General features: G+C 37.8%; 1 protein-coding gene across 15 annotated transcripts in view; it reads left to right on the top strand.

Moving 5' to 3' along the window:
* Nucleotides 1-26,878, top strand: part of HUWE1 (HECT, UBA and WWE domain containing E3 ubiquitin protein ligase 1) — a 169,169-nt gene that overhangs the window by 10,383 nt on the left and 131,908 nt on the right. For 12 of the 15 annotated variants that reach the window (XM_045051044.1, XM_045051042.1, XM_019823850.3 and 9 more), the window contains one exon: nucleotides 24,603-24,671. The exons of 1 other annotated variant lie outside the window; for it this stretch is intronic. In XM_045051044.1, coding sequence (XP_044906979.1) covers nucleotides 24,627-24,671 — 45 coding nt within the window. In that variant the 5' untranslated portion in view covers nucleotides 24,603-24,626. Of the gene's footprint in view, nucleotides 1-1,168; nucleotides 1,235-1,450; nucleotides 1,585-24,602; nucleotides 24,672-26,878 lie in introns of all 15 variants that reach the window. 2 more of the 15 variants (XM_045051047.1, XM_045051046.1) reach the window with 2 other exon arrangements.

Genomic DNA, 26,878 nt, shown 5'->3' with positions numbered 1-26,878 from the left:
CAGTTTTGTTGAGACATAATTCCCATACCATACAACTTGCCCATTTAAAGCGTACGGTGGTCTTCAGTGTTTTCATGGTTGTAGAGCCACTACACACCAATTTTAAAACATTTTAATCCCTAGAGGAAACCCAGTACCACCACTCATTATTTTATGTTTCTATAATTTGCCTAGTCTAGGCATATCATAGAAATAGAATCATATCATATGTAAGCAGCATTAATGTGATTAAAGTGTTTTTCTTTTATTGTAACTAATAATATACAAATAGGAAAAACCACCCCCAAAACAAATTTATAGTGTAATTATTTTAGGGCAAACACTTTTGTAACCATAACTCAAGAAATAGAACCTTGCCTGTTACCCTGTTAAGTCCATCCACCTGCCCATCCCAACCACAGAATCCAGAAAGTATCTCTCTGGAAAGTATCTACTGTTCTGAGTTTATAGTAATCACTTGCATTCTGTTCTGTCTTTATTATCCAAGTGTATATCCCTGGACAGTTAATTTGCTTTGTCCATTTATTTAAAACTTGATGTATTTTAAATACTTGTAACTTCCCTTTTTTTCTTTTCCTTATGCTATATCTGTTGAAGAACTCAGGCCATTTGACCTGTGGAGTTTCCCACAGACTGGATTTTGCTTATTGCCTACTCAGTACAGTTCTTACATATTCCTCTGTCCTCTGTATTTCATGCAAATTGACAGTGGATTCAGAGGATTTTATAAATTTAGGTTCATTCCCTTTGGCAAGAATATTGGTGGTGTGTTCACAGCATTCATTAAGTTGTAATGATGTCTTGTGTTTTTTTTTTTTTATATTAACAGCGATTTCTGAACATTAGTCATTGGGAATGTCAAAATGCTGATGTTCTAACTCTGTCATTTTGTTTTCATATATTAAGTGGAATAATTATAAGGTTACTCAGTGATACAGTTTGTAGGAGAAGGATAGGATTAATGATGAATTAAAAAAAATTTTTTTCTGGCCACGTATTAGTTTTGTCATGTTGGACACATTAACGTATCTGTTGCCTCATCTGGGGGAAATACATTATTTGTGGGGTTATTGGGCTTAAATGGGAAAATGTAAGTTGTTAGTACACTCTATGTGGTCAGTAGATGGTTATTTCTTTAACATACTATTTCACTTAACCCCTCCAACAGCTCAGAGATGGGCAGTCACGGTGGTGAAGTGATGGCCAGTTAGCAAAGCCTGTCTGGACCCTTCAGGTCTGTGTTGGGATCATCAGTGGTGGGGAGGAAAGGGTTGTTCTTTGGTCATTTTTGGGCTGACTCTGGCCAGTGATAACTGGGTGTTAACCAGAGTAGTTTTTTCACTTTGCCACGCATTAGGAATCACATTCATATCCTCTGAAGGGTCTTATCCAATTCTGTGGTGATGTGTAATAATACATTGGTTGTCTTTATCTCCCTATGTCTACACAGCCCCCTGTGGCTCAACTTTGTTCTGTTCATGATTCTGCTGTAACCTTAGTAACCCATAATGAGTCTTCGTAATGGTCATCAATATCACCACTGTTAACATACTTCAGTAGCACCATACACAGATTAGAAAAGAGGTAAATATTATCCCTTTTAACATTTTATATATTCTCTGAAGTACAGCACATGGCATATAGTAAGTGTTCAGTAAATTGGAAGCCATTGTTTTTTAAATTAATGTATGTTTTTTCTTCATGTCTTAACCTCTTTTTAGTTCAGTAAGCATTTACTGAGTGTTTTTAAGTACAAGGATCTAGGGACATAAAATGAATGGTAGTTGTTCTCTTCACTGAAGAAACTCAGTTCATTTAAGGACTGGGATGATGTTTAAAGGTCCTTAGCCTTTTCCTTTATGTTAACATTTTTTCCCTGCTTTGTCCATGCATGATATAACCTATTATATTTTAAAGCTCTCCTTAACTCTTTATCCCCAGCCTTTGAGACTGCTGATATGTGAGAAAGCCTGCAGTTGTCTTCTATGAATACTGGGTAATACCAAGAAAAACCTTTGGGTTTCAGAATGGCACATGTGATTAACACTGTGATACCAGTTTATAGTCTTCAGGTGGACCTTTAACTGGTTTCCAGTCTCCATCCTATTGCTTTGACTGTCTTCTGCGCTCTCCCTCCTCTTCCCTCCCCTCCCCCATCATTCCGCAAGATGTTTGCTGCATAAAGGTATCTATTTTTAGAGGTATTGAGTATTGGCTCCTATACCCAATTAGTGATCTATAAAGTATGTAAAGAGATCACTGTGCTTCATATAAACTAGAATTGGAGTGTGCCTCAGGTTTCATTCTCAATTATGAAATGGTAATCAAAAAGCCTGCTTCATAAGTTGCTATGAGCATTAAAGTGAGATGATGTATTATTTCAAATGTTTAAATTGTACAGTATACTACAAAGGTAAGGCCATAGTAATTTATGTAAAATAAATACTTAATAGCTATGTTACTTGGGGCAAATTACTTCATCACTGAAACAGTTTCCTCATCCTTTAAATGAGGGTGATGATATCTCAGTCACTCAACAAATATTTGAGGACATACCCAATAATGCTAGATACTGGGGATATAGAGGCAAGCAACTGGAGGAGGGAGGGCAGCATGGTATACCAGGGGAGAGAGACTTGTAAATCACAGTCAAAATGATCATTACAATGAGGAGGAGTGAACAAAATGTGCTATAGCAGTTTATGGGAGGGCATCAGAAAATGTCACAAAAAAATTTATTCCAGTTAAACAAGATTTGTGAAAAGTACATCATGAACTCAAAGAAATGCTGTACAAAAATGAAGTTAGTTAAATGTATCCCAAATGAATCAGTAGCCACAACCATTATTTGATTTCTTCACAAGACTTGTGCTTTAGTTGTGTTTATTTCCTTAAGCTGGATTTTATGAGCTCCTCTAGGGTGGTGTTGTGTGCTCCTATAATAGGTATCCTGAAAGTACTAAGTAAAACGTTGGTTTGCGAGCATAATTCGTTCCGGAAATATGCTTGTAATCCAAAGCACTCATATATCAAAGCGAATTTCAAGAACCATTGACTCAGTTGGGATCATGTGACGTTTGGTGTCACTTACATTACAAGACATCGCTTGTTATTAAGTTAAAATTTATTGGAAAGGTGTGCTCGTCTTGCGGAACACTCACAGAAAAAGTTACTCGAAATCCAAGGTTTTACTGTACTTGCATCTAAAAGGATCTTTTTCATTCACTTACATCATTTTCTACTTTCTGTTACTGAATTAATTTAGGAAAAACTAGGAAATGTGTTATTTTGGGAAAAGATTCCTACTCCCACAAAAATATTCAGTCATCATTAACATTTTGTTTGGTGTGTTCCCATCTTAATAAGAGTAACGGTTTAAAAGTAAGAGGAGCAGAAAATTAGGGACAGACTTTACCCAGAATAGGAACTAAAACTGTCTGGTAACAAGAAAAGATACTCAAATACCAGAATTGCAAACTAAAATGAGATACTTTTTAACCATTAGATTGGCAAAAAATAGTTAGATACTACCAGGTCATGGCAAAAATACAGGTGAGAGTATGGTCTTAGAATACTGCCACAAGTGGTATAAATTAATACAGCTATTTATACGGAGATAATTTTGGCAAGTTGCAAGATAGCATGTACTATATGGCGCTATTTATATATTTTTTAAAAACTAGGGTAAACTGATTATTTGGAAGGAGTAGCCACGGCAAACTTTAGCTTTTTCTGTAATTATTCTGTAATTATTGCATTTCTTTTTCTGAGAAATTCAAAATATACTGAAGAATACAGAGAATAATATAACAAAAACCCTTTCCCTACCCCCCTCTCCTGAGCTGATGATCATCTTTAACATTTATTTTTACCTTAGATCTTTTAATGGGGAGGTTTGATATAAGGGGAAATATTTAAGAACTTTCTCCCAGCATTCCCCTCCCTACTGCTATCTTTACCATGAATTGCTTGAATTACTATATTGTGAGAATGGTATAAATTACTCATGTAAGTAGAAATTTAAAAACTATGTGATGTTCACACTATTACTTATGTAATATTGTTTGCATACTTGTTAAAAGTTTATAAAACCCTTTAATAAGAGTACTTTGGGAATGGGATGTTATTGAGTCATTTGTTCATTTTATTGTAATTCTTGTTTGAAAATGCTTTCCTGACTTTAAGTAATGTTCCCCATGATTATAGAAGTATACATGGCTTACTATTGAAATAATACAGATAAGCACAGAAATTTCTTGTCATTCAGATGAATACTATTAGTATGTTGGTACGTAATATATTCTTCCAATGCTTTTCTTTATGTTTGAGTAGCATAAGCACACTTTTTTTCAAAAATTTATTCTTTGCAAAAATGTAATTCATAACCTTCCCTCCAACTTTTTATTGTGAAAATTTTCAAACATAAAAATGTTGAAAGACTAGCACAATGAGCATCTATATCACCAACAGTTGTTAAAATTTGCCATATTTGATTTATATGTACACATGGGCATTTAATTTTTCTGAAGCATATGAAGTTAGAGTGACATTTCATCCTTAAATCCTTTGGCAGGCATGTCTTAATCAGGACCTACAATGCCATTTATCACACCTGGGAAATTCGTTCTTTTTGTTAATATTATCTAGTATCCTGTCCATATTTACATTTCCTTGGTTGTCCCCAAATTGTCTTTTTTTTTTTTTAGCTGTTCCCCAAACCAATATAGAAATGGTGTTTTGAAATTTGTTGTTCCCACTTAATATATTGATCTCTGTTCTGTCATAATATATACTTCTATAACATTTTTTTTTTAATTTTTTTTTTCAACGTTTATTTATTTTTGGGACAGAGAGAGACAGAGCATGAACGGGGGAGGGGCAGAGAGAGAGGGAGACACAGAATCGGAAACAGGCTCCAGACTGAGCCATCAGTCCAGAGCCTGACACAGGGCTCGAACTCCCGGACCGCGAGATCGTGACCTGGCTGAAGTCGGACGCTTAACCGACTGCGCCACCCAGGCGCCCCACTTCTATAACATTTTTAATGGCTGGATTATATTGTGTACATGATTTATAGTTTATTAACCAACTCCCTATGTTCAAACCTTTTTAAGTCCTAGTCTTCCATGATCTTTAACAATGCTTCCTAGCACACAGTAGTCCATTTGGTAAATAAGTGCTGAGTAAAGGAAAGAAACTCAAGAGCATCCAAATGAGAAGTCTTTGTGACATTATGTTTATTTCCTTAAGAAATTTCTAGAACTGGAATGCAAAACTGTAAGACTTGATACTTCTCAAATTGCCCTTCAGAAATATTATCCTGCATTATTCACTGTGGTATGTTTAGCATATAATCCATGTTGACTTAGAGTATGACAGCACCTCAGGGTAAGCCCTGATACATTAGTATTAGAGAAGAGCATAAATCCGGATAGATTCAGTATCCTTGCTATAGGTGGCTCTTTCCTTACATTTATACCTACTGCCATGTTTTGTGGGGGCTAGCTTGACTCCTCCAGCCTAGAGTACCTTGCAGTCCTTTGACTTAATCTGGGTATCCATTTCCAGGCTCCTCAAATTTCCTAACTGTCTTTGCAAGGCCATCCTTAAGAGGCAGTATAGTCTGGAGAGATGCAGGTATCACTTGACAACCTTTCACATGGAGCATTTTGGTTTTTTATATTTTTATTTTTTAATTTTAGAGTGGGAGCGGGGATGAGGGGCAGAGAGAGAGAATCTCAAGCAGACTGTGCTCAGTGTGGAGCCTGATGTAGGGCTCTGTCTCACAACCGTGAGATCATGACCTGAGCCAAAGTCGGGACACTTAACCAACTGAGCCACCCAGGTGCCCCACCAGTGACTTTAAAATGGTAGTCTTCTGGGGTGCCTGGGTGGTTCAGTTGGTTAAGTGTCCAACTTCGGCTCGGGTCATGATCTCACAGTTTGTGAGTTTGAGCCCCGCGTCAGGCTCTGTGCTGACAGCTCGGAGCCTGGAGCCTGCTTACCATTCTGTGTCTCCCTCTCTCTCTGCCCCTCCCCTGCTTATGCTCAGTCTCAAAAATAAATAAAACATTAAAAAAAATTAAAAATGGTAGTCTTCTCCAGGTCTAACAGAAGAGCTGAGAAAGAACCTGTATTTGATATTATCCATATCAAACTCATTTTTTTAAAGTTTATTTAATATTGAGAGAGAGAGACAGCACAAGTGGGGGAGGGGCAGAGAGAGAGGGAAACAGAATCCCAAGCAGGCTCTCTCTGCATTGTCAGCACACAGCCTGATGCAGGGCTTGAACTCATGAAACCGTGAGATCATGATCTGAGCCAAAACCAAGAGTAGGATGCTTAACTGACTGGCGCCTCATCAGACTCTTTATTTTTTAGGCTCAGGTTAGGGGAAGTGATTTGTCCAAGATAACAAATGTTGCTGATTAGTGGTGGAGTTGGGTGTCAAACCCAGGTGAACCTATTTTCACTGTGCTCTATCTTTTCTTGAAACTGAACTGAATCAGTTTCTAAATATGCCAGCAGATATCATCCATAGAAGTGCAGAATAAGTGGCCTCTTCCTATAAGAAAGTTACCCCTCATAATCGGGAAATTTTAGGGAAGTAGAAAGGTAAATGAGAAAAAGCAAAGAAAGCTCAGTTTCTTTGTCATTTTGACTGTGGTGGCTGCTTTTCAACACGGGGATCAATTTTGAGCTCTTTCATGGGACAATTCAATTTGGCTATGTGTGTTACCATGCGTATTTATGGATGCCATAAGCCTGTAGATAGGACTGGATTTCCTATTTGTAAAACTTTCAAATTAATGTTTTCTAAGCTCATCTTTTTTCCCTTTTCAAACGTTTTAAATTATAAAAGTAACGTTTACTGTTAAAAGATTCAAACAAAATATTTTATTTAAAAATTAGTGTCCCTGTCCTTCCCCAAATGATAGTCTTGTTTTATTCATACCACATTTCAAAAATCTTCTGACAATTAGTGTATATTCTTTTATACCTTTTAGCATTTACATACTGTGCTTATCTATTTATGTGCTATGTGTATTTTTATGTCAAAACATACAGCTCAACTCCATTCTTTTTAATGGTTGCGTTGAATTTCAAAGCATGGATCTAGTATAATTTAATCACTCCCTACTGTTGAGCCTTAGAAGTAGAATTCATTCTGGGTCAGAGTGGTACCATTTAAATTTTTTATCAGTACTGCCAAAATGACCTCCAGAAAGGCTATACTGAATTACCATTCTGAGCAGCAGTGTCTTTCAGTGCCCTTTTCTCCACATATATCTGCCAAAACAAGATACTGTTTTTTATTTTTAATTTTAACCAGTCTGATAAGTGAGAAATAGCACCTTCTTGCTTTGGTTAGAATTTTTGTAAGGATTAGGATGAGCAAATGTTACATCCTCTGTAAATTGCAAGTTTTTGCCCTTTTTATCTTATTTTAATGTTTTATGTATTTTGAGAGAGAGCAAGAGTACAAGTGGGGGGGGGCAGAGAAGGGGAGAGAGAATCCTAAGCAGGCTCCACTCTGTCAGCAAAGAGCCTAATGCAGGGCTCCATCCCATGAACCATGAGATCATGACCTGAGCCAAAATCAAGAGTCAGATGCTTAACCAACTGAACCACCCAGGTGCCCCAAGTTTGTGCCCTTTTACTTTCAGTCAGATTATCTTACTGTGTTTTGGGAGTTCTTTGTATATTAGAAATAAGTTTTTTGCCAAGATTAAAAGAATATTTACACGCATTATCTTCTAATACATTTACAGTTTAGCTTTTTGTGTTTAAGTAATAATGTGAAATAGGTGTGTGCTTTTATTTTTGTCCAAATGGTTAACGGGTAGTTCCTATTTTATCTTGGGAAAGACTATTTGGTTTTTGAATATATGTTCAGCTTAAAACTGAATTATTTGGGAAAGTGTAGTTTGTTAAAACATAAAAGTTGGAACTTGTGCCAAATAGAAAACTGGCTTGGTTACTTTTTGGTCTTTAGTTTTTGAGAATAATTCAAATCGTTCATGTTTAATATTTAACATTTGTCTTGAACTGGAAATATTGCTTTAAGAGATTGTAATTACTTTATTTTCATTTTATATGTTTGAGGCCCAGATTATCCTAAGGTCACAAAGTTAGTTGGTGGCAGGGAATTAGAGTACCTTTACATATTATTCATTCATTTTCAGCAAACATCTTTCGTGTTATAGACATAAATGTTTTAAAGCAGCAGATTGTTCACATTATTTGGCTTAATTAAAGAACATTGGAAATGAGTGTATGCCAGTCTGTGTGTCGTGCCATTAAATTTACTCAGCCAGTTTTGTCTATATGCTGGGATATAATTTTTTTTTCTAAAAGCATTGTTTTAAGTTTTCTTGTCAATGAACTAATTTCAGCCTCATAAAAATCCTATGAGGTTGGAGTTATTTTATACTGAGAGGAGTTTGCTGCCCTGTTGATAATTGCTCTAATTATTGTTCTTTTAAATCATATAAAAGAATCTTGGTCTCTCTTCCTTCTAAATTCATTTGAACCAGCTCAAAATAGTTGAGATACACTTAAAATCTCTGATTCTTAAGTTGTATGGCCCAGACAGTAGTTAGTAGACTGTTTAATCTTTGGAGAACTTATAACTAACTTGAGAATGAGATTCAGAGCTGCTCGGTTTCATCAAAGTTGAGTTTAATTTTTTGGTTCATGTCAGTACTTTAATATTCTAGAGATTGATATATGCTTAATATTCTCTTTCATATTCAGATAACATGTAGAAAGGTTGAAAAGACCAGCTCTTCCTTGCTTTTGATTCTTTCTGTTTGTAATATCTGTCATAAGATTGTTACCCTTAGGGGCGCCTGGGTGGCTTAGTTGGTTAAGCGCCTGGCTTTGGCTCAGGTCATTATCTCGCAGTTTGTGGGTTCAAGCCCTGCGTCAGGCTCTGTGCTGACAGCTCAGAGCCTGGAGCTTGTTTCAGATTTTGTGTCTCCCTCTCTCTGCCCCTCCCCCGCTTGATCTCTGTAGCTCACTCTCTCAAAAATAAACATTAAAGAAAAGATTGTTGCCCTGAGATTAATCTGGAACTACAAGAACTAGAACAGGGGCGCCTGGGTGGCTCAGTTGGTTAAGCGTCTGACTCTTGGTTTCAGCTCAGGTCATGATCTCACAGTTTCATGAGTTTGAGCCCTGCATCAGGCACTGTGCTGACAGTGTGCAGCCTGCCTGGGATTCTCTCTCTCCTCTCTCTGCCCCTCCCCTGCTCTGTCTCTCTCTCAAAATAAATTTAAAAAATTTTTAAATACAAATAAAAGAACTAGAGCAAAAAATAATATGGCTTATTCATTGCCAGATACAGTCCTTTGAGATGGACTATGTTGTTTATTTTACAGAGGTTACCCATTCATAGAGGTATAGGAACTTGTGTAAGATCATACAGCTAGTAAATGGAATTTAAGCCCAGTCCCATTCAACTCCCAGGCCTTTGTACTGTGCTGTTGTCCTCTACTTCATTTTGACTTTTCTTCCAGTAGTATTCCTCAATTTCTACCTTTAAACTTAAATAATCCACAATGTACGGTAGCAAGTAAATATGTTACTGAGGTCTCTTCTCTCCCCATACAGATACATCTTTTGTTAGACTATTTTTAGGCATTAAACTTAGCTTTTATTTAGAAATATACTTAATCTAGCCTTTTATTTTTTTAATTTTTTATGTTTATTTATTTTTGAAAGATAGAGACACAGCACAAGCAGGGATGGGGCAGAGAGAGAGGGGGGCACAGAATCTGAAGCAGGCTCCAGGCTCTGAGCTGTCAGCACAGAGCTCGACGCGGGGCTCAAACTCATGAACTGCGATATCGTGACCTGAGCCAAAGTCGGATGCTCAACTGACTGAGCCACCCAGGCGCCCCTAATCTAGCCTTTTAATAGGTTTGTGCCTCCTCTACCTTTCTTCAGGATATGGGATTAGAGGATTTTATCCAGGAATACAGAATTCCCTCTTACACAGAGGAGGTTTAATCTTGAGAGATGCTGTATATTTGTTTGTAAATCCAGGGATATGAGACAGTTGGAGCTGAATAATGCAAAAGGGTTGGAATTGTGTTCTTCGTTTTCCTGTACTTTTTGTACTTGACAGTAGCCTATCGTGGCTTTAGAGGCAAAAAACATATGCCTGTGTTTCATTAAGTGAAAGTGAAAACAATGTAGTCATTAAGCAGGCTATGTCTTGGAGATCTTTTCTGTGGGGTGATGGTTCCTAATGTTTTAGGTCATAGATCGCTTTAAGAAGCCAGTGAAAGCTATAAACTGTGTTCTCAGAAAAATACCAACATATGCAGAAACTTTCCATAGAACGTCAGAATTATTGTGGGGATCCCTTGGTATAGGACAAGAGGAAATGTTTTGATTATGTCCAAATTGCTGTGTTGTTTGTTTTTATATTTTCGTGTATATGTTGATCCAGATATAAAGCACTATGCCTGCAAACTGATACTGGGCTAATTGTTTCACTTTTGCCGAAGCTGTACTCTGCTTTATGCAACGTGAATCTCTAAAAATCCAAATTTTTAAAAAATCAAGAGAATTGTGGTTGGTGTTATATAAGGATTTATTGTATGTATTCTGTTGCTGTCTTGTAATTTTGTTTCTGGCTTTGCTTTGGCCACCAGGAAGTTGTAATTTCATTGTGCATTTTCATGTACTTTTTGTTGCTTTTATGTGATCATTGCTTCTAGTTTTCCTTTTTCTCTGATTTACATTTCTGAACACCTGGCTATCTCCTAGCACCTATTGCAATGCCCTGTGTGTAGTGCATTCATACCTATATGTTGAATAGAATATATGCAGAATAAATGAATCATAAATTGGTTTCCTCAGTTGAAAATTTCACCAAGAGTGTGACTTGGATTTTTAGCTTCCTTAAACATTTACTGGATAGTCCTTCATGTATTATTCTAATAAGTGACGGTTCCTATTCTGGTGACAGTAAAGATAAATAGACACAGTCCCACTCATGCAGAACCTACCCTAGTGGGGAGACTGACATGTAAATAAAGAGGTGTGTTGATTGAGGATATATGCAGTACACAGTGGGGGCACAAAGGAGGGAGTGATCAATTTTACTCTGGGGAAGATGGTATCTGAAAAGGCTTCATAGAAGTATCATTTAAGCTGAGCTCTAGGGGGTATGCAGAGAGCAGCCATTTTAGCAGAAAGCACAATCTGAATCAAGGTATTAAAAGTCTTGAATGTTAGGGGAACTATAAAAAGCCTCTCATGGTTAAAGCACTGGGGAGCCAAGGGTAGTAATATGTAATGTTGTGGCCCTGGTAAGAGAGGTGAGCAGGGACCAGGTCTTGGATGCTGGGTTAGGTAAGGAGTTAGCACCTGATGATGTAGGTAGATTTTGAGTTTGAGGAGATTGCTCTGGTAGTGATGTGGAAGATAGAATGGAGGGACCTGGCGGGATAAAGTGTTAATTTAAATTTAATTTATGAGATTTTCAAACATGTACAAAAGAGAATAACATAATGAACCTGGGTGTACCTGTTACCCAGCTTCAGCAGTTATCAACACATGGCTATTCTTGCTTTATTTATACCCCATTCTTTTAAAGAAAATTCCTAAGTGAGTTACAAATAGGCAAAGCACAATTAATACTATCTAACAAAGCAGCTCTTACATCTGGCTGTGCAACTAGATCACCTATGTAGCTTGAGAAAAAAGTTCCCACCTCCTATTTACTGAGTCAGATACTTGTGTGGCCTGACATTTTTAGTTCTTAAAATGAATCTCAGATGATTTTGTACAGCCAGGGTTGAGAACTCTGGATTTAATTTTTAAGTAAATTGTTTTTAAGATAATTTTTAAGCAGCTTGATTTCTGGCAGATGTTTTTTCTTTTTTTTTTTTGTTCATTTTTTTTTATTTTTTATTTTTTTATTTTTTATTTTTTTTATATGAAATTTATTGACAAGTTAGTTTCCATACAACACCCAGTGCTCATCCCAAAAGGTGCCCTCCTCAATACCCATCACCCACCCTCTCCTCCCTCCCACCCCCCATCAACCCTCAGTTTGTTCTCAGGTTTTAACAGTCTCTTATGCTTTGGCTCTCTCCCACTCTAACCTCTTTTTTTTTTTTCCTTCCCCTCCCCCATGGGTTCCTGTTAATTTCTCAGGGTCCACATAAGAGTGAAACCATATGGTATCTGTCTTTCTCTGTATGGCTTATTTCACTTAGCATCACACTCTCCAGTTCCATCCACGTTGCTACAAAAGGCCATATTTCATTTTTTCTCATTGCCACGTAATATTCCATTGTGTATATAAACCACAATTTCTTTATCCATTCATCAGTTGATGGACATTTAGGCTCTTTCCATAATTTGGCTATTGTTGAGAGTGCTGCTATGAACATTGGGGTACAAGTGGCCCTATGCATCAGTACTCCTGTATCCCTTGGATAAATTCCTAGCAGTGCTATTGCTGGGTCATAGGGTAGGTCTATTTTTAATTTTCTGAGGAACCTCCACACTGCTTTCCAGAGCGGCCGCACCAATCTGCTTTCCCACCAACAGTGCAAGAGGGTTCCCGTTTCTCCACATCCTCTCCAGCATCTATAGTCTCCTGATTTGTTCATTTTGGCCACTCTGACTGGCGTGAGGTGATACCTGAGTGTGGTTTTGATTTGTATTTCCCTGATAAGGAGCGACGCTGAACATCTTTTCATGTGCCTGTTGGCCATCCGGATGTCTTCTTTAGAGAAGTGTCTATTCATGTTTTCTGCCCATTTCTTCACTGGGTTATTTGTTTTTCGGGTGTGGAGTTTGGTGAGCTCTTTATAGATTTTGGATACTAGCCCTTTGTCCGATATGTCATTTGCGAATATCTTTTCCCATTCCGTTGGTTGCCTTTTAGTTTTGTTGGTTGTTTCCTTTGCTGTGCAGAAGCTTTTTATCTTCATAAGGTCCCAGTAATTCACTTTTGCTTTTAATTCCCTTGCCTTTGGGGATGTGTCGAGTAAGAGATTGCTACGGCTGAGGTCAGAGAGGTCTTTTCCTGCTTTCTCCTCTAAGGTTTTGATGGTTTCCTGTCTCACATTTAGGTCCTTTATCCATTTTGAGTTTATTTTTGTGAATGGTGTGAGAAAGTGGTCTAGTTTCAACCTTCTGCATGTTGCTGTCCAGTTCTCCCAGCACCATTTGTTAAAGAGGCTGTCTTTTTTCCATTGGATGTTCTTTCCTGCTTTGTCAAAGATGAGTTGGCCATACGTTTGTGGGTCTAGTTCTGGGGTTTCTATTCTATTCCATTGGTCTATGTGTCTGTTTCTGTGCCAATACCATGCTGTCTTGATGATGACAGCATTGTAGTGGAGGCTAAAGTCTGGGATTGTGATGCCTCCTGCTTTGGTCTTCTTCTTCAAAATTCCTTTGGCTATTCGGGGCCTTTTGTGGTTCCATATGAATTTTAGGATTGCTTGTTCTAGTTTCGAGAAGAATGCTGGTGCAATTTTGATTGGGATTGCATTGAATGTGTAGATAGCTTTGGGTAGTATTGACATTTTGACAATATTTATTTTTCCAATCCATGAGCAGGGAATGTCTTTCCATTTCTTTAAATCTTCTTCAATTTCCTTCATAAGCTTTCTATAGTTTTCAGCATACAGATCCTTTACATCTTTGGTTAGATTTATTCCTAGGTATTTTATGCTTCTTGGTGCAATTGTGAATGGGATCAGTTTCTTTATTTGTCTTTCTGTTGCTTCATTGTTAGTGTATAAGAATGCAACTGATTTCTGTACATTGATTTTGTATCCTGCAACTTTGCTGAATTCCTGTATCAGTTCTAGCAGACTTTTGGTGGAGTCTATCGGATTTTCCATGTATAGTATCATGTCATCTGCAAAAAGCGAAAGCTTGACTTCGTCTTTGCCAATTTTGATGCCTTTGATTTCCTTTTGTTGTCTGATTGCTGATGCTAGAACTTCCAGCACTATGTTAAACAGCAGCGGTAAGAGTGGGCATCCTTGTCGTGTTCCTGATCTCAGGGAAAAAGCTCTCAGTTTTTCCCCGTTGAGGATGATGTTAGCTGTGGGCTTTTCATAAATGGCTTTTATGATCTTTAAGTATGTTCCTTCTATCCCGACTTTCTCAAGGGTTTTTATTAAGAAAGGGTGCTGGATTTTGTCAAAGGCCTTTTCTGCATCGATTGACAGGATCATATGGTTCTTCTCTTTTTTTTTTGTTAATGTGATGTATCACATTGATTGATTTGCGAATGTTGAACCAGCCCTGCATCCCAGGAATGAATGCCACTTGATCATGGTGAATAATTCTTTTTATATGCCGTTGAATTCGATTTGCTAGTATCTTATTGAGAATTTTTGCATCCATATTCATCAGGGGGCAGATGTTTTTTCTGAACTCAACTGAATGTTGCCTGTGGCCCTTCTGGGTGAAGTTCACCTATTAGAAAGTGGCACGCTTTTTTTATGGTTAAGTTCTTAATATTAGTTTGAATAGAGAGTATTAGTTTAAAGGCTGATGTCTTAATTTTCGGTAGATGTGGGCAAGACTGAAAGAGAACGCATTTGCATCTTTGAAATTGGATATGATGAAAAGGAAATAACTATTGTTACAATTGATCTCTTACACCAAATCCAGCCACAAGTAAGGAAGGGGATGTGAGACAGATCAGTCTTAGAGAGTGTACTAGGATTATTCCAGAGCACTAGTTGAAAAGGCATAGATAGACAAGGAATCTCTTCCTGTCTTCCTTAATTTACATAATTTTCATGCTGGCATTACTCTTTGGTTTTTTTTTGGTCATTGTTGGGAATGCTAAGAAGGGGCTGCTTGGCATGCTGCCATTTCCTTTCTTCTGGCGAAACTGATCTGTGACTTTGGTGAGCCCTGTTTTGTTACCTGATTTTTCTGATGTCAGTTTGTCTCTATTAAGTAATTGGGAGTAATGACCAAAAGGATAACTCTTAGATCTGCAGCTTCCCAGGGCTGTAGGGTAGAGCAAATGTAGGGGATGCATTCTCAGACACCATTCTTTTCTTCTTAATTTTTTAAAATGTTTACTTATTTTTGAGAGAGACAGAGCATGAATGGGGGAAGGGGCAGAGAGAGAGGGAGACACAGAATCCAAAGCAGGCTCTAGGCTCTGAGCTATCAGCACAGAGCCCAATGCGAGGCTTGAACCCACGAACCATGAGATCATGACCTGAGCTGAAGTCGGACCCTTCACTGACTGAGCCAACCCAGGTGACCCTCTCACACACCATTCTTACCTCCAGAGTCGGTATTGGAGGTTTCATATTCCTCATCCTTGGTATCCCTGCAAGAGATTTTTTTGAGTATACTGCAGAGCAAAGATATACACTTACTTGAGGTATATAGTGTTTACAGATTTTGAAGGAGAATCAACCAGAATCAAATTTCCAGATTTGTCTTGAGTGAATAAAAGCTATTTTTTGGTTGCTTTATTACTACATTTTACTATCAGTGTCCAATAAAATCTAGGTCAGCAATCCTCAGGGTCATGTTTTATTTATATGGCCAAAGATAGGGTTATTGGAGTCTACAGGAGGGGTTTGGCAGGATGGACTATGTATATAGACATTTTGTGTACTGTAGAGTTGTGGAGCAGATTTGGTTTTAATCCAGCTCTACCACTTAGTATGTGGCTACTCTTGGCCTTAGTAAACTGGGAACAGTCTTCAAGTTGTTACAGCTTCATATGAGGATTAGAGATAACGCATAGTTAGGTGGTCAGTAAATATTAGCTGATGTTATTATGATGACACATGGGTTCTGTGATTATTTGTTGGATGGATATTAATATAAATAATCAGAAACTAGACTGGATGGAAATGTGCCCCCTTTAAGAAATCAGTTAATTGCTGTCTGTGCCTTCCTAATCAAACAGTGTATAGCAGGCTGGATTTCAAGATTCACTTCACTGCTTCGTGAGATAATGGATGGTCCAGGCAGTTCTCACCTGAATTTTCTTTCAGAGACTTTTAGAGGCAAAGGCTTTTGCTTTGTGGTACATTGGAGGTTACGGTTCTCTAAAGCATTTTTTGTTTACAAACGGCCATAATGCTTTTCCATGATTTCAAGGGGGAATTTTAGGCTGACTCAGATTCAACCATACTCCCATACATGTTTGAACCATTTCTTAACCTATGAATACTAAATCAATAAATATTGAGTGCTTGCTGTGTGCTAAACTCCAGGATTAAACAGCAGAGTGTATAGGAAAGAAGCTCCAAGAGCAGGCAGCAGCCACTCCAGGGCATTTGTTTAGATGATATTGTTCTTAATTTGATTCGTGCCATTTGGAATAGGGGCCACTCTTTTCAACCTTAAGAAAAATTGTACAAAAGGAAAATTCTTACTATAAATGGATGCATGATTATAGAAAGGTTGGAAGGACCTGGAAAGCGTGAAGCATAAATAAATAAAAACCGTGTTATCATGCCACCTAGAGGCAACCACTGATAATGTATTTTTTTTTTTTTATCTTGCTCCCAGGCTTGTGGGGTTTTGTGTGTATGCTTGTTTTAAACTTCCTCACCCTTGTGGCAAACATTTTGTCATTAATAGGGACGTGATAGGTACAGGGTACAATGTAAGCACATACAGAGATAGTCAAGTATTAAGAGATTGGGGAGAGGATTGTCATAATTCTCGTTAGTACTTGTGCTTTCAAAATCCAGATAAGTGTTCATTATGTTAAGGTGAAATAGAGGTTTAAGGGTCCCCTACCCTCAACTTTCTTAGGGATTTTCTTTCTGTTACCTCCTCTTGCCCTCTACCTTTCAGTGACCCCATAATTCTCTGCTTGCATTTACAGCCACCTTTTCAGAAGAGTTTTCTACACGTTCCATCTGTATTGCCTCGCTTTCCATTGGTTCCCTGACTCACTCCAGTCTGGCTTCCCTTCCCACCATCCCCCTGAAACTATTGTTGGTCAAGTTATCTCTACCCCCAATTTCAACATACATTTTTCGGGACATACCTCATTTCGACATTGGACACAATAGATCAGTCTGGCCATCTTTTGTCTTTCATGATAGCATAATGAACTAGTTTTGCTTCTACCTCACCAACCTCGCCTTTTCTGGTAGATTGGGGTGCCTGGGTAGCTCAGTCAATTAAGCGTCTGACTCTTGATCTCGGCTCAGGTTATTATCTTGCCATTCGTGAGATCAAGCCTCGCGCCAGGCTCCACACTAAGAGTGTGGAGCCTGCTTGGGATTCTCTCTCCCTCTCTGCTTTCCCCCTTCCCTGCTTGTACGTGAGCTCTCTCTCTCTCTCTCTCAAAATAAACATTAAAAAAAAAAAACAATGTTGTATCAAGTAGGAACTTAGTTCTGGGCCTCTTTCCTTCCTTCTTTTTAAGTCATCATCTCCAGACCCATGGCTTCAAATACTGTCTATATGCTGACAGTCACAGATTTTTATTCTCAGTGTGTACTTCTTTCATGAACTTCATTCTGTAAATATTTGTCTACCTATCATGTGGAAGATGATGTGATACATGCCAAGAGCTTAATACTGTAGAAAGTCAGACTAGTTATATTGATACTTGCTATGAGAGAAACAAACAAGGTAGTGTAATTGAAAAATAACAGACCAGCTTTAGGTGGGTTGCCATGGGAAGCCACTTTGGGTCTTAAGGTCACTCCTTAAAGGGAACTAGCTGAGGGAAGAATAGGTGTGTTGGGGCAGAGGCATTCCAGTGGAATAGCAGTTGCAAAGGTCTAGAGGCCAGAAGGAACTTAAAGCATTCTAGAAACTAAATGGAAAGACTAAAGTGGTAGTGCAAAGAGGAGATTGGAGAGAGTTGCAGGAACTAAATCATGCCAGAGCCCTGAGACTCATGGTTAGAGTTGGGATATAATTTTAGGGAAACTGTTGAAAGGTTTTAAGCAAGGAAGTAACATGAGCTGACTTATGTTTTAAGATTATTTTTCCTGCTCTCTGGAGAATGGATTGGATGAAAGTGAGTATGGAAGTGAGATCAGTTATCCCTATTTCACAGTTGAGGAAACAGAAGTGCACAGAGGCTGATTGTCCATGCTCATACAGTGAGTAAGTGATACAGCAGGGATTCTAACCTGGGTTTCCTGATTTTGAGCCTGTTTTCTGATCTGGTGCTTCTCAAACTTTAAATATATTAATCACCTGAAGATCTCAGGGGCGCCTGGGTGGCGCAGTCGGTTAAGCGTCCGACTTCAGCCAGGTCACGATCTCGCGGTCCGTGAGTTCTAGCCCCACGTCAGGCTCTGGGCTGATGGCTCAGAGCCTGGAGCCTGTTTCCGATTCTGTGTCTCCCTCTCTCTCTGCCCCTCCCCCGTTCATGCTCTCTCTCTGTCTCAAAAATAAATAAACGTTAAAAAAAAAGATCTCATTAAAATACAGGTTGATTCTTCAGCTCTGGGTGAGATTCTGCATTTTCAGTAATTCTCAGATGATGTCAGTGCTGTTGATCCTTCAGCCATACTTTGAATTGTAAGGCTAACCTGCCACTATACTCAGCTGCTATTGAGCCAGCTTGGAAATTACTCCTCTCCCTTTAAGCTAATTCAGTATTGAAAGTCATTCTAAATTTTATCACCTGGAGGTGGTTACACAGAGTGAGTTGCCCTTTAAAGAGTGACTTCTCCTCAGTATATATTAAGTGAACACCCTTGCCTTGATGTAAACAAACCCTGTAAAACCAAGATTAGAAACCTCAAAGGTAAATGAAGTTTGGGGGAAAGGAGGAAGGGAAAAAAGAAATGGTTAATTAAATAGAAGTGTTAAGTGGGGCGCCTGGGTGGCGCAGTTGGTTAAGCGTCCGACTTCAGCCAGGTCACGATCTCACGGTCCGTGAGTTCGAGCCCCACATCAGGCTCTGGGCTGATGGCTCGGAGCCTGGAGCCTGCTTCTGATTCTGTGTCTCCCTCTCTCTCTGCCCCTCCCCCATTCATGCTCTGTCTCTCTCTGTCCCAAAAATAAATAAATAAAAAAAAAACGTTGAAATAGAAGTGTTAAGTAATGTATAGCTGTGGATGGTGGTTCATAATTCATTAATTTCCTTAAAGTCGATCTTTAAACCTTATTTTAGGAAGAAATCTTTATTACCTGTAAAGATTGCTTGGTGCTCAGAGTTCTGGTCTGAACCAACAAAGGCAATAGGCCATTTCCAGAGATTTGTTTAGTACTAATTTCTTTTTGTTAGAGGCTTTTTTATGTAATGGGATTTTAACTTGTTTAACTTCTAAGCATTAGGTAGAACTCATTCCCTGGTCATTAGTATGATTTGACGGTATCTCAGCTTCTCACATTGTGCCCCAGCTTCCTGTCTTGCAGTAATTTTCTGAATAGGATCTAACAGTGTAGAAGAATCTGTCACAAATACATGTTTTCATCTGCAGGAATTTATTGTAATAAAACTAGTAAAGTGGGGCACCTGGGCGGCTCAGTTGGTTAAGTATCCGACTTTGATTCAGATCATGATCTCACTGTCTGTGAGTTTGAGCCCTGCATTGGGCTCTCCACTGAGCGCTCAGAGCCTGGAGTCTGCTTCGGATTCTGTCTCTCTCCTTCTCTCTGCCCCTCCCCTGCTCTCTCTCTTTTAAATAAATAAACATTAAAAAAATAAATAAAACTAAAGCGAACAGCATGTTATTAAAGCATGGACTTGGGAGCCAAAAAGGCCTAGATTTAAATCTTGGTGCCAACTAGCTAGACAAGCCACTTAATTTCTCTGAGCCTTCGTTTTTCTATCTGTAAATGGGACAAAACTTGGTTTGAGTGGTGAGGATTGTATGAAAGACTATTATTATATGAAGACTCTAAGCAGCATGTCTCAAAGTTTGTTCTTTGGGATACTTACATTCATGGACTTCGAGTAGATAACACTTGAAAAAATTGTTCTGTGGTCTAATAAGTTTCCTTTACCCAAGGTTTCTTGGAGCCATTAGTAACGTAAGTCAGCCACCTAACTATTCTAAAGGAAAATTCCTTTTGTACTTCCATTTGTAACATTTCGCAAGTTACTGAAACCTTGTCTTCTTTCAAGGAGCAAAATCGTCTAAAATGCTTTAGGAAACACCAACCTGAGTATTGTCTGGCTTATAGTGAGTGCTCAAAAAATACTTTCCCTTCCCACTGTGAAACTAGCTTAGAATAACTAGGGGGAAAAAACTTTTGAAATTTTCATAATTGATGTCTCATGGACTGTGATACCTTTCTTTTTCAAACTATAGGTGTTTCTTGCAACAAAATTATATAAACAGGTTAACATTGCACTTGTTTGAGGGAACATGTGTGTTCATTCATTTGTTTTAGACTGGTTATTTAATTGGGTGCCTATCATCTGAATCTGTTTATGAAAAGTTTGGAGCCCAAACACTGGAAACTGAAAAAATACTTGCTCTCCCTGAACCTTGACAATTATGGCCTGGACTTACCCCTGTACTTTACCAATCAGATGCTCACACTTGGAACTTTTGGTGTCTAGAGCCATTGATGCAAATAACCTGAGACTGTTCAGAAATCATTCTGCCACCAGGGGTAGCTTCTAGGCATCCAGAGTCTGGTGTTGACAGTAGAGGCACCCCCAGCTAAGCTGTGCCTGTGGGAGGTCCCTTGGCTGTAGTCCTAGACTGCATAGCTTCCTTGGTTCCTCCCCATTTTCTGAATGTGGATCAGTAAGCCTTCCTGATGATTCCCTGAGCTGTCTGTTATCCTTCCATTAAATCAGTTTTCTGCTTTAGTTAGCCAGAGTCTATTCTCAACCCAGGCCCTTGACTGGTACAGAATCCTAAGTCAAAACAGCTGTAGTTAAAGTGAGATATGTGTGTGAAGATTTGCCCATGACCTCATCTACATTTTCTTAAGCCATTAAAATACTTGGAGCTAAAAAAAGAAATAGTTGCAGCTACAAGCTAATCCTTTTGTTTTGGAGGGTTGTTTGGGTTTTTGTTGAATTTTGAGAGTTCTTTGTGTATTCTAGATATTATATATAGTTTTGAAAACATTTTCTCCCAGTGAGTTCTATAGTTTAAGTCTGATCTGTTTTTTTACTTTGCAGTCTTAAATTGAGATAATCAACATACATTATAATGGTTTCAGGTGTACAACATAGTGATTTGATTGTATATGTATATATAGTGTAATGATCACAGTAAGTCTAGTTATAATTTTTTCTTGCATTGAAAAGTTTTAAGATCTGCTCTCATCAGTTTTCAAATATATAATACAGTGTTAACTATAGTCACCATGCTATATATTACATCTTCATGACCTATTTGTTTTATAACCAGTTGACCACTTTCACTCATTTCACTCACTCCTGCCTCTGGCATCTAACAGTCTGTTCTCTGTGAGTTTAGCATTTTGGGAGTTTTTTTGTTTCTTGATACTCTGCATGTAAGTGAGACCATACCATATTTGTCTCCTCTGACTTATTTCACTTAGCATAATGCCTTCAAGGTCTAGCCATTTGTCACAAATGTCAAGATTTCCTTCTTTTTTGTGGCTGAATAATATTCGTGTGTATCCACTCATCCATCAATGGACAGTTAGGTTGTTTCCATGTCTTGGCTGTTGTGAATAATGCAGTAAACATGGGGATGCATATGTCTTTTTAAGTTAGTGTTTTCATTTCCTTTGGCTAAATACTCAGAAGTGGATTGATGGATATTTTTAATGTTTTGAGGACCCTCCATACTGTTTTCCCATATTGGCTGCACCAGTTTACATTCCCACCAACAGTACACAAGGGTTTGCTTTTCTCCACAATCATCACATGTTTCATTTTGAGTTAATTTTTATGTAAAGTATGTGACTTAGGTCAAAGTTCATCTTTTTGCCTATAGATGGCTACTTGCTCTGGTACCATTTGGTGATGAAACTATCCTTTGATTGAATTGCCTTTTTAAGCGTCAAAAATCAGTTGGGCATATTTGTATGAGTCTATTTCTATTCTTACTGGTATATGTGTCTGTCCACCTCCAGTACTACATATATTGTCTTGATTATTACAGGGTGGTATACATATGAATGTCATAAAATCAGAGAGAGGGATTCCTACTTTTTCAAAATTATTTTAGCTATCGTAGTTCCTTTCAGCTATTGTAGTTCCTTTGTCTTTCCATATACATTTTATAATAATCTCAGTTTATTTAAAAAAAAAGAATCTTGCTGGGATTTAGATAGGATCTGCGTTAAACCTGCATGTCAATTTGAGGGGAATTGCCATCTTTACTATGTTGACCCATCTTAATCTATGAGGATGGTATATCTCTCCATATATATAGATCTTCTTTGATTTAAAAAAAATTTTTTTTAACGTTTACTTATTATCAAGAGACAGAGTGTGAGCATGGGAGGGGCAGAGAAAGAGGGAGACACAGAATCCGAAGCAGGCTCCAGGCTCTGAGCTGTCAGCACAGAGCCCAACGTGGGGCTCGAACCCACAAATGGCGAGATCATGGCCTGAGCTGAAGTCAGATGCTCAACCGACTGAGCCACCCAGGTGCCCCCTTCTTTGATTTTTTTTAAATCAACATTTTATGGTTTTCAACATACAAGTCCTGTACATGCTTCGTTAGATTTACACCTAAGTATTTCAAGTTTTGTTTTGAGCAATTGTGAGTGGTAGTGTACTTTTAGATTTGGAGTGTATGTGTCTATTGCCAGTATATAGAAATAGATTGATTTGTGGATGTTTATCTTATATCCTGCAACTTTACTGATATCATTTATTCTGGGAGAGGTGTTTTTGTACGTTTGGGGGATTTTATACTTAAATAATCCTGTGTCATCTGCACATAGGGAGTTTTGTTTACTCCTTTCTGATCTGTGTACCTCTAATTTCCTTTTCTTATTGCAGTGGCTAGAACTTCCAACACTGTGTTGAATAAAAGTGGTGAGAATGGACATCTTTACTTTGTTCCTAATTTTGAAGGGAAAGGCATTCAGTGATTTGGGTTGTATGGTGTTGGGGCTGGCTGCTACTTCCTGCAGCAGAGTTAGTCTTATAGCCTCCCAGCAAATGACTGCAGCCACAATAATGTGATAGCCACTTGCTTTAGGTAATGAGTATGAGAAGTTTTGTGAGAAAAATCAAAACTGAATATAAGTAGCTCACTTACAGTTTTTACTACATGGATCGGATTGTTGCCAGAATCCTATTGGCCTCATTTTAGATATTTTGGAAGTTGTTGGCAGCTGGCACTTGGTTCATTTTTTTTTTTTAGATGCTGAGGTAATTTTTTAAAAAGTAATTTGGAATCCCATATCTTAAAATGTGAACCTTAGAGGGAAAACATTTTTTTTCTTCCAGGAATGCATTTTAGAATATACTCTGGATGTTTGATCAGTTCTTCCTGAATGCCCATTTGTTGAAGAGATACCGACCATGTAGGCAAATAACACTTTATTTCCACACTACTGAGTATGTTGGACTAAATCTAGGCCAGAAGCTGCCTGAATTTTATATCTGTGCTTGGTCAGCTTTATATTATGACAGCCTTCTTGGGGAAGGGACACTCACCTTCAGTTACTGCTATGTAGCAAATACATTATTATCAGGAGAATCTTTGGTATATAAAGAGCTTTCAGTTCACCTCTACCTCTGTCCATGTGTCCTGGTTGCTAATGGGAGAATCCTTTATTTCTTCTTGTGCCTTGGTCAGAGCATCTTGAGGGACCTGTCTACCATGAAAGATCACGTAGGTTTATACTAGGGGTTACCCACTTTTGTGCCTTCCAAACTGAAAGATCTTAGTAAAATGATTGTGTTCTGTGCTCAGGAAATTTCTAGTGGGAGTCTTCTATCTCATTTTCTAATTAAAAATTAAAGTATTATGCTGCCTTTGTTCTTATAACACAACTAATGTATTTTTATTGGTTAAAACAGTAAAAGATACAAAGATGCATCTACATAATCCTTTTGGTCAGCAGTGAGTTAACATTTTGATGCATACCCCTTCTAAGTGGTTTAGATAGGTTTATACTATTTGTTTTGTAATTTTTATTTCACCATGAACATCTTTCTGTTATATAATTGTGTGCAGTGTTTATAACAATTGTGAAATATTTCATTTTAAACCAATCCTTTTTGGGCGTGTGTTCTTTCCAATTTTTCACTATTACATATGGTCATGGAGTATAGGTTTTTATGGTTAAATATTTTGTGCATCCTTATGATTTTCTTTGGCTAAATTCCCAGAAGTAGAATTGCTAAGTTTTCCAGAAAACTGCAAGGATATGGTGAATTTTTCCATCCTGAGGTGTGTTAAAAACATTGTGATCTTTTATTTTCAATTATGAGTTTGAGAGGTTTGTTTTTAAAAAGCGCTTTAATTTTGGCTTAAATTGATTAGTCTTATGCAACATATGGATGTGGGCCAGTTTTATCTGGAGATATTCCTTATCCTTCCCTACCTCATAGCTGTGCCTGTGAGTTCGCGTAGCATCATCATAACTCCAGAGTTTTTGCTTTAAGCATTTTGCATGCTCTTCATTCTATCTTATGTCGAGCATGTAGAGCTCAAGATTGCAACTTTAAATTCTCACTTTTTTGGGGAATTTCTTTTCAGATCATAAAACAGAAAATCGAAAACATGAAAGTAGACAGGACTAAACTGAAAAAGACACCTACTGAGGCTGTAAGTATCCAAAAGTATGGTCTTATTTTTTTCATTTTAGAAAAAGTTCTTGTAGAAAGTTCACCATACTGACCTTCCAAATACATCATCATTTATATATACAAAGTGCAATAAAACAGCAAGTTGTCTTGAAAAAGTCAAATTTGCTTTTGAACTTCCCTTGTTTAAAAGGGCAAATAAGCAAAAGAGAGGGAAATAAACCATTAAAAGACTCTTTAACTATAGAGAATAAACTGAGGATTTATGGAGGGGAGGTGGGTGGGGGATGGGCTATAAATGTGTGATGGGCTTTAAGGAGGGCGATTGGCATGTTGAGCACTGGGTGTTATATGTAAGTAGTGAATCACTAAATTCTACTCCTGAAACCTATATTACACTGTATGATAACTAACTAGAATTTAAATAAAACTTTGGAAAAAAGTGAATAAGCTAGTCGCCAGTGGAAAGTAAGCACTAAACTGTTGTAGCTGTATGTACCTGAAGTAGGCTCTCTGGCTGCTTTTCTTATGCACTGAAAGGCAGTATGGTATAATGGAAAGAGCAGGTGTGGATTCAAATTCTGTCTGTACTTGTGTGGTCTTTCTCAATTTTGTTTTCGAGAAAATTAAAGTAGTAACATGTTTCTTAACTAGATTTCTTGTGGGGCCAGTGGTGTAGCTTTTTTAAATCATGGATTCTTAATCATACAGTTTAGTTTAACCTGTATTAATCTGTGTGTTGGGTGACCATGTCCTAGCAGCAGAAATCCTAGCTTCAGTCCAGTATTCTATCAGCTGTCTTAAACTGCGTTTTGAGGTTAAGAAAGTATTGCCTTGTTACGACTCTCCTGTAGACCCCGTTGTTCAAGGAGCACAAGTTTTGGAATTAGACATGAGTTTGAATCTTACTAGTTTTTGTGGCTAAGCATTTATTTGCTTACCTGGTTTTCACAGTGGTGAAACAGGGTTGATAATTCTTCCCTCCTTGGTATGAGGCAGATGCTTAGCAAAGGATTTGGCACATAATCAGTTTATTTGCTAAATACAGGTCACTTGGTTTTTAAAAACTAACTACCTGGCAAGTATCACTATGGATATCGCTATTAACAGTTTGCTATATTTCTTCTAGTCTTTAAAAGATTATTGCATGGACATTCTCTGCCCTTTTTTGTTAAGTATTACACTGATGAGTGCGAGAAATGCTGTCTTCCCATACCCTCTCTAGCATTACAGATTATCTTTTAAATTTTTGTTAATAAGGGGGGAAAATATTACATGGTTATAATCTGCATGCCTTAATTAAATATATTTTCAAGTTTATTGACCTTATATTGGTTGTCTGCACATGCTATATACATTTTTGTGTTTGCCGTTGAAATGTCAGGTTGTTTCTTCTTGAATGCCGTACATAATGAGTATATTCACTTTCATAGCTGTTGCAGATACATTTGATTTTGGTTTTGATGTGTTTTGGCATCTTGGATTTTTAAGTATATTTTTAATGTTTATTTTGAGTGAGAGTGCAAGGAGGAGAGGGACAAAGAGGGAGAAAGAATCCCAAGCAGGGTCCACACTGTCAGCAGAGAGCCCGATGTGGGACTCGAATCCATGAACCGCAAGACCATGACCTGAGCCAGAATCAAGTGTTAGATGCTCAACTGACTGAGTCACTCAGGCCCCCCCACTTTTAAATATATTTTTTAATGGGCATCTTGAATTTTTGACATTTATGTACTCAAATTATTTTGGAAACTAAAGAGCAAATAGAAACCTTGTCTTAAGAAGTGACACAAATTAAAACAGTAACATCAGTGTAAGAAAATAACCTAGAAAAGGATCCTAGTATTCATGTGCATAAGAATGTAACATATGATAATTGTAGGAATTATTGGTTGTTAGGGAAAGGCAATATCAGTCAAGAAATGGTTTCAGGACAATTGGTTGATTTTGAGGGGTGGGGACTATTATACTGAAATAAATTCTAGATAAAAGTCAAATATTTTTAAAAGAAATTCACACCTAGATTATAGGTGTAAAATATAGATGGATGTTTACCTCGTCTTGGATGGAGATGTCCCTTCCGAGCATTAAAGCAAAGGAGAAAAAATAATGGAAGCATAAAGTAGTATATCCAAAGAAAAAGGCACATGACAAGCTGGGGGAAATATTTGTAACCCAGTATACAGTTGACCCTTGAGGAACCTGGTTTTGAACTGCATAGGTCTACTG

Source organism: Felis catus, chromosome X (assembly GCF_018350175.1).
Source record: "Felis catus isolate Fca126 chromosome X, F.catus_Fca126_mat1.0, whole genome shotgun sequence".
Taxonomy (NCBI): Eukaryota; Metazoa; Chordata; class Mammalia; order Carnivora; family Felidae; genus Felis; species Felis catus.
The sequence above is the reverse complement of the archived record's forward strand: the minus strand, read 5'-3'. Positions and strand labels throughout refer to the sequence as shown.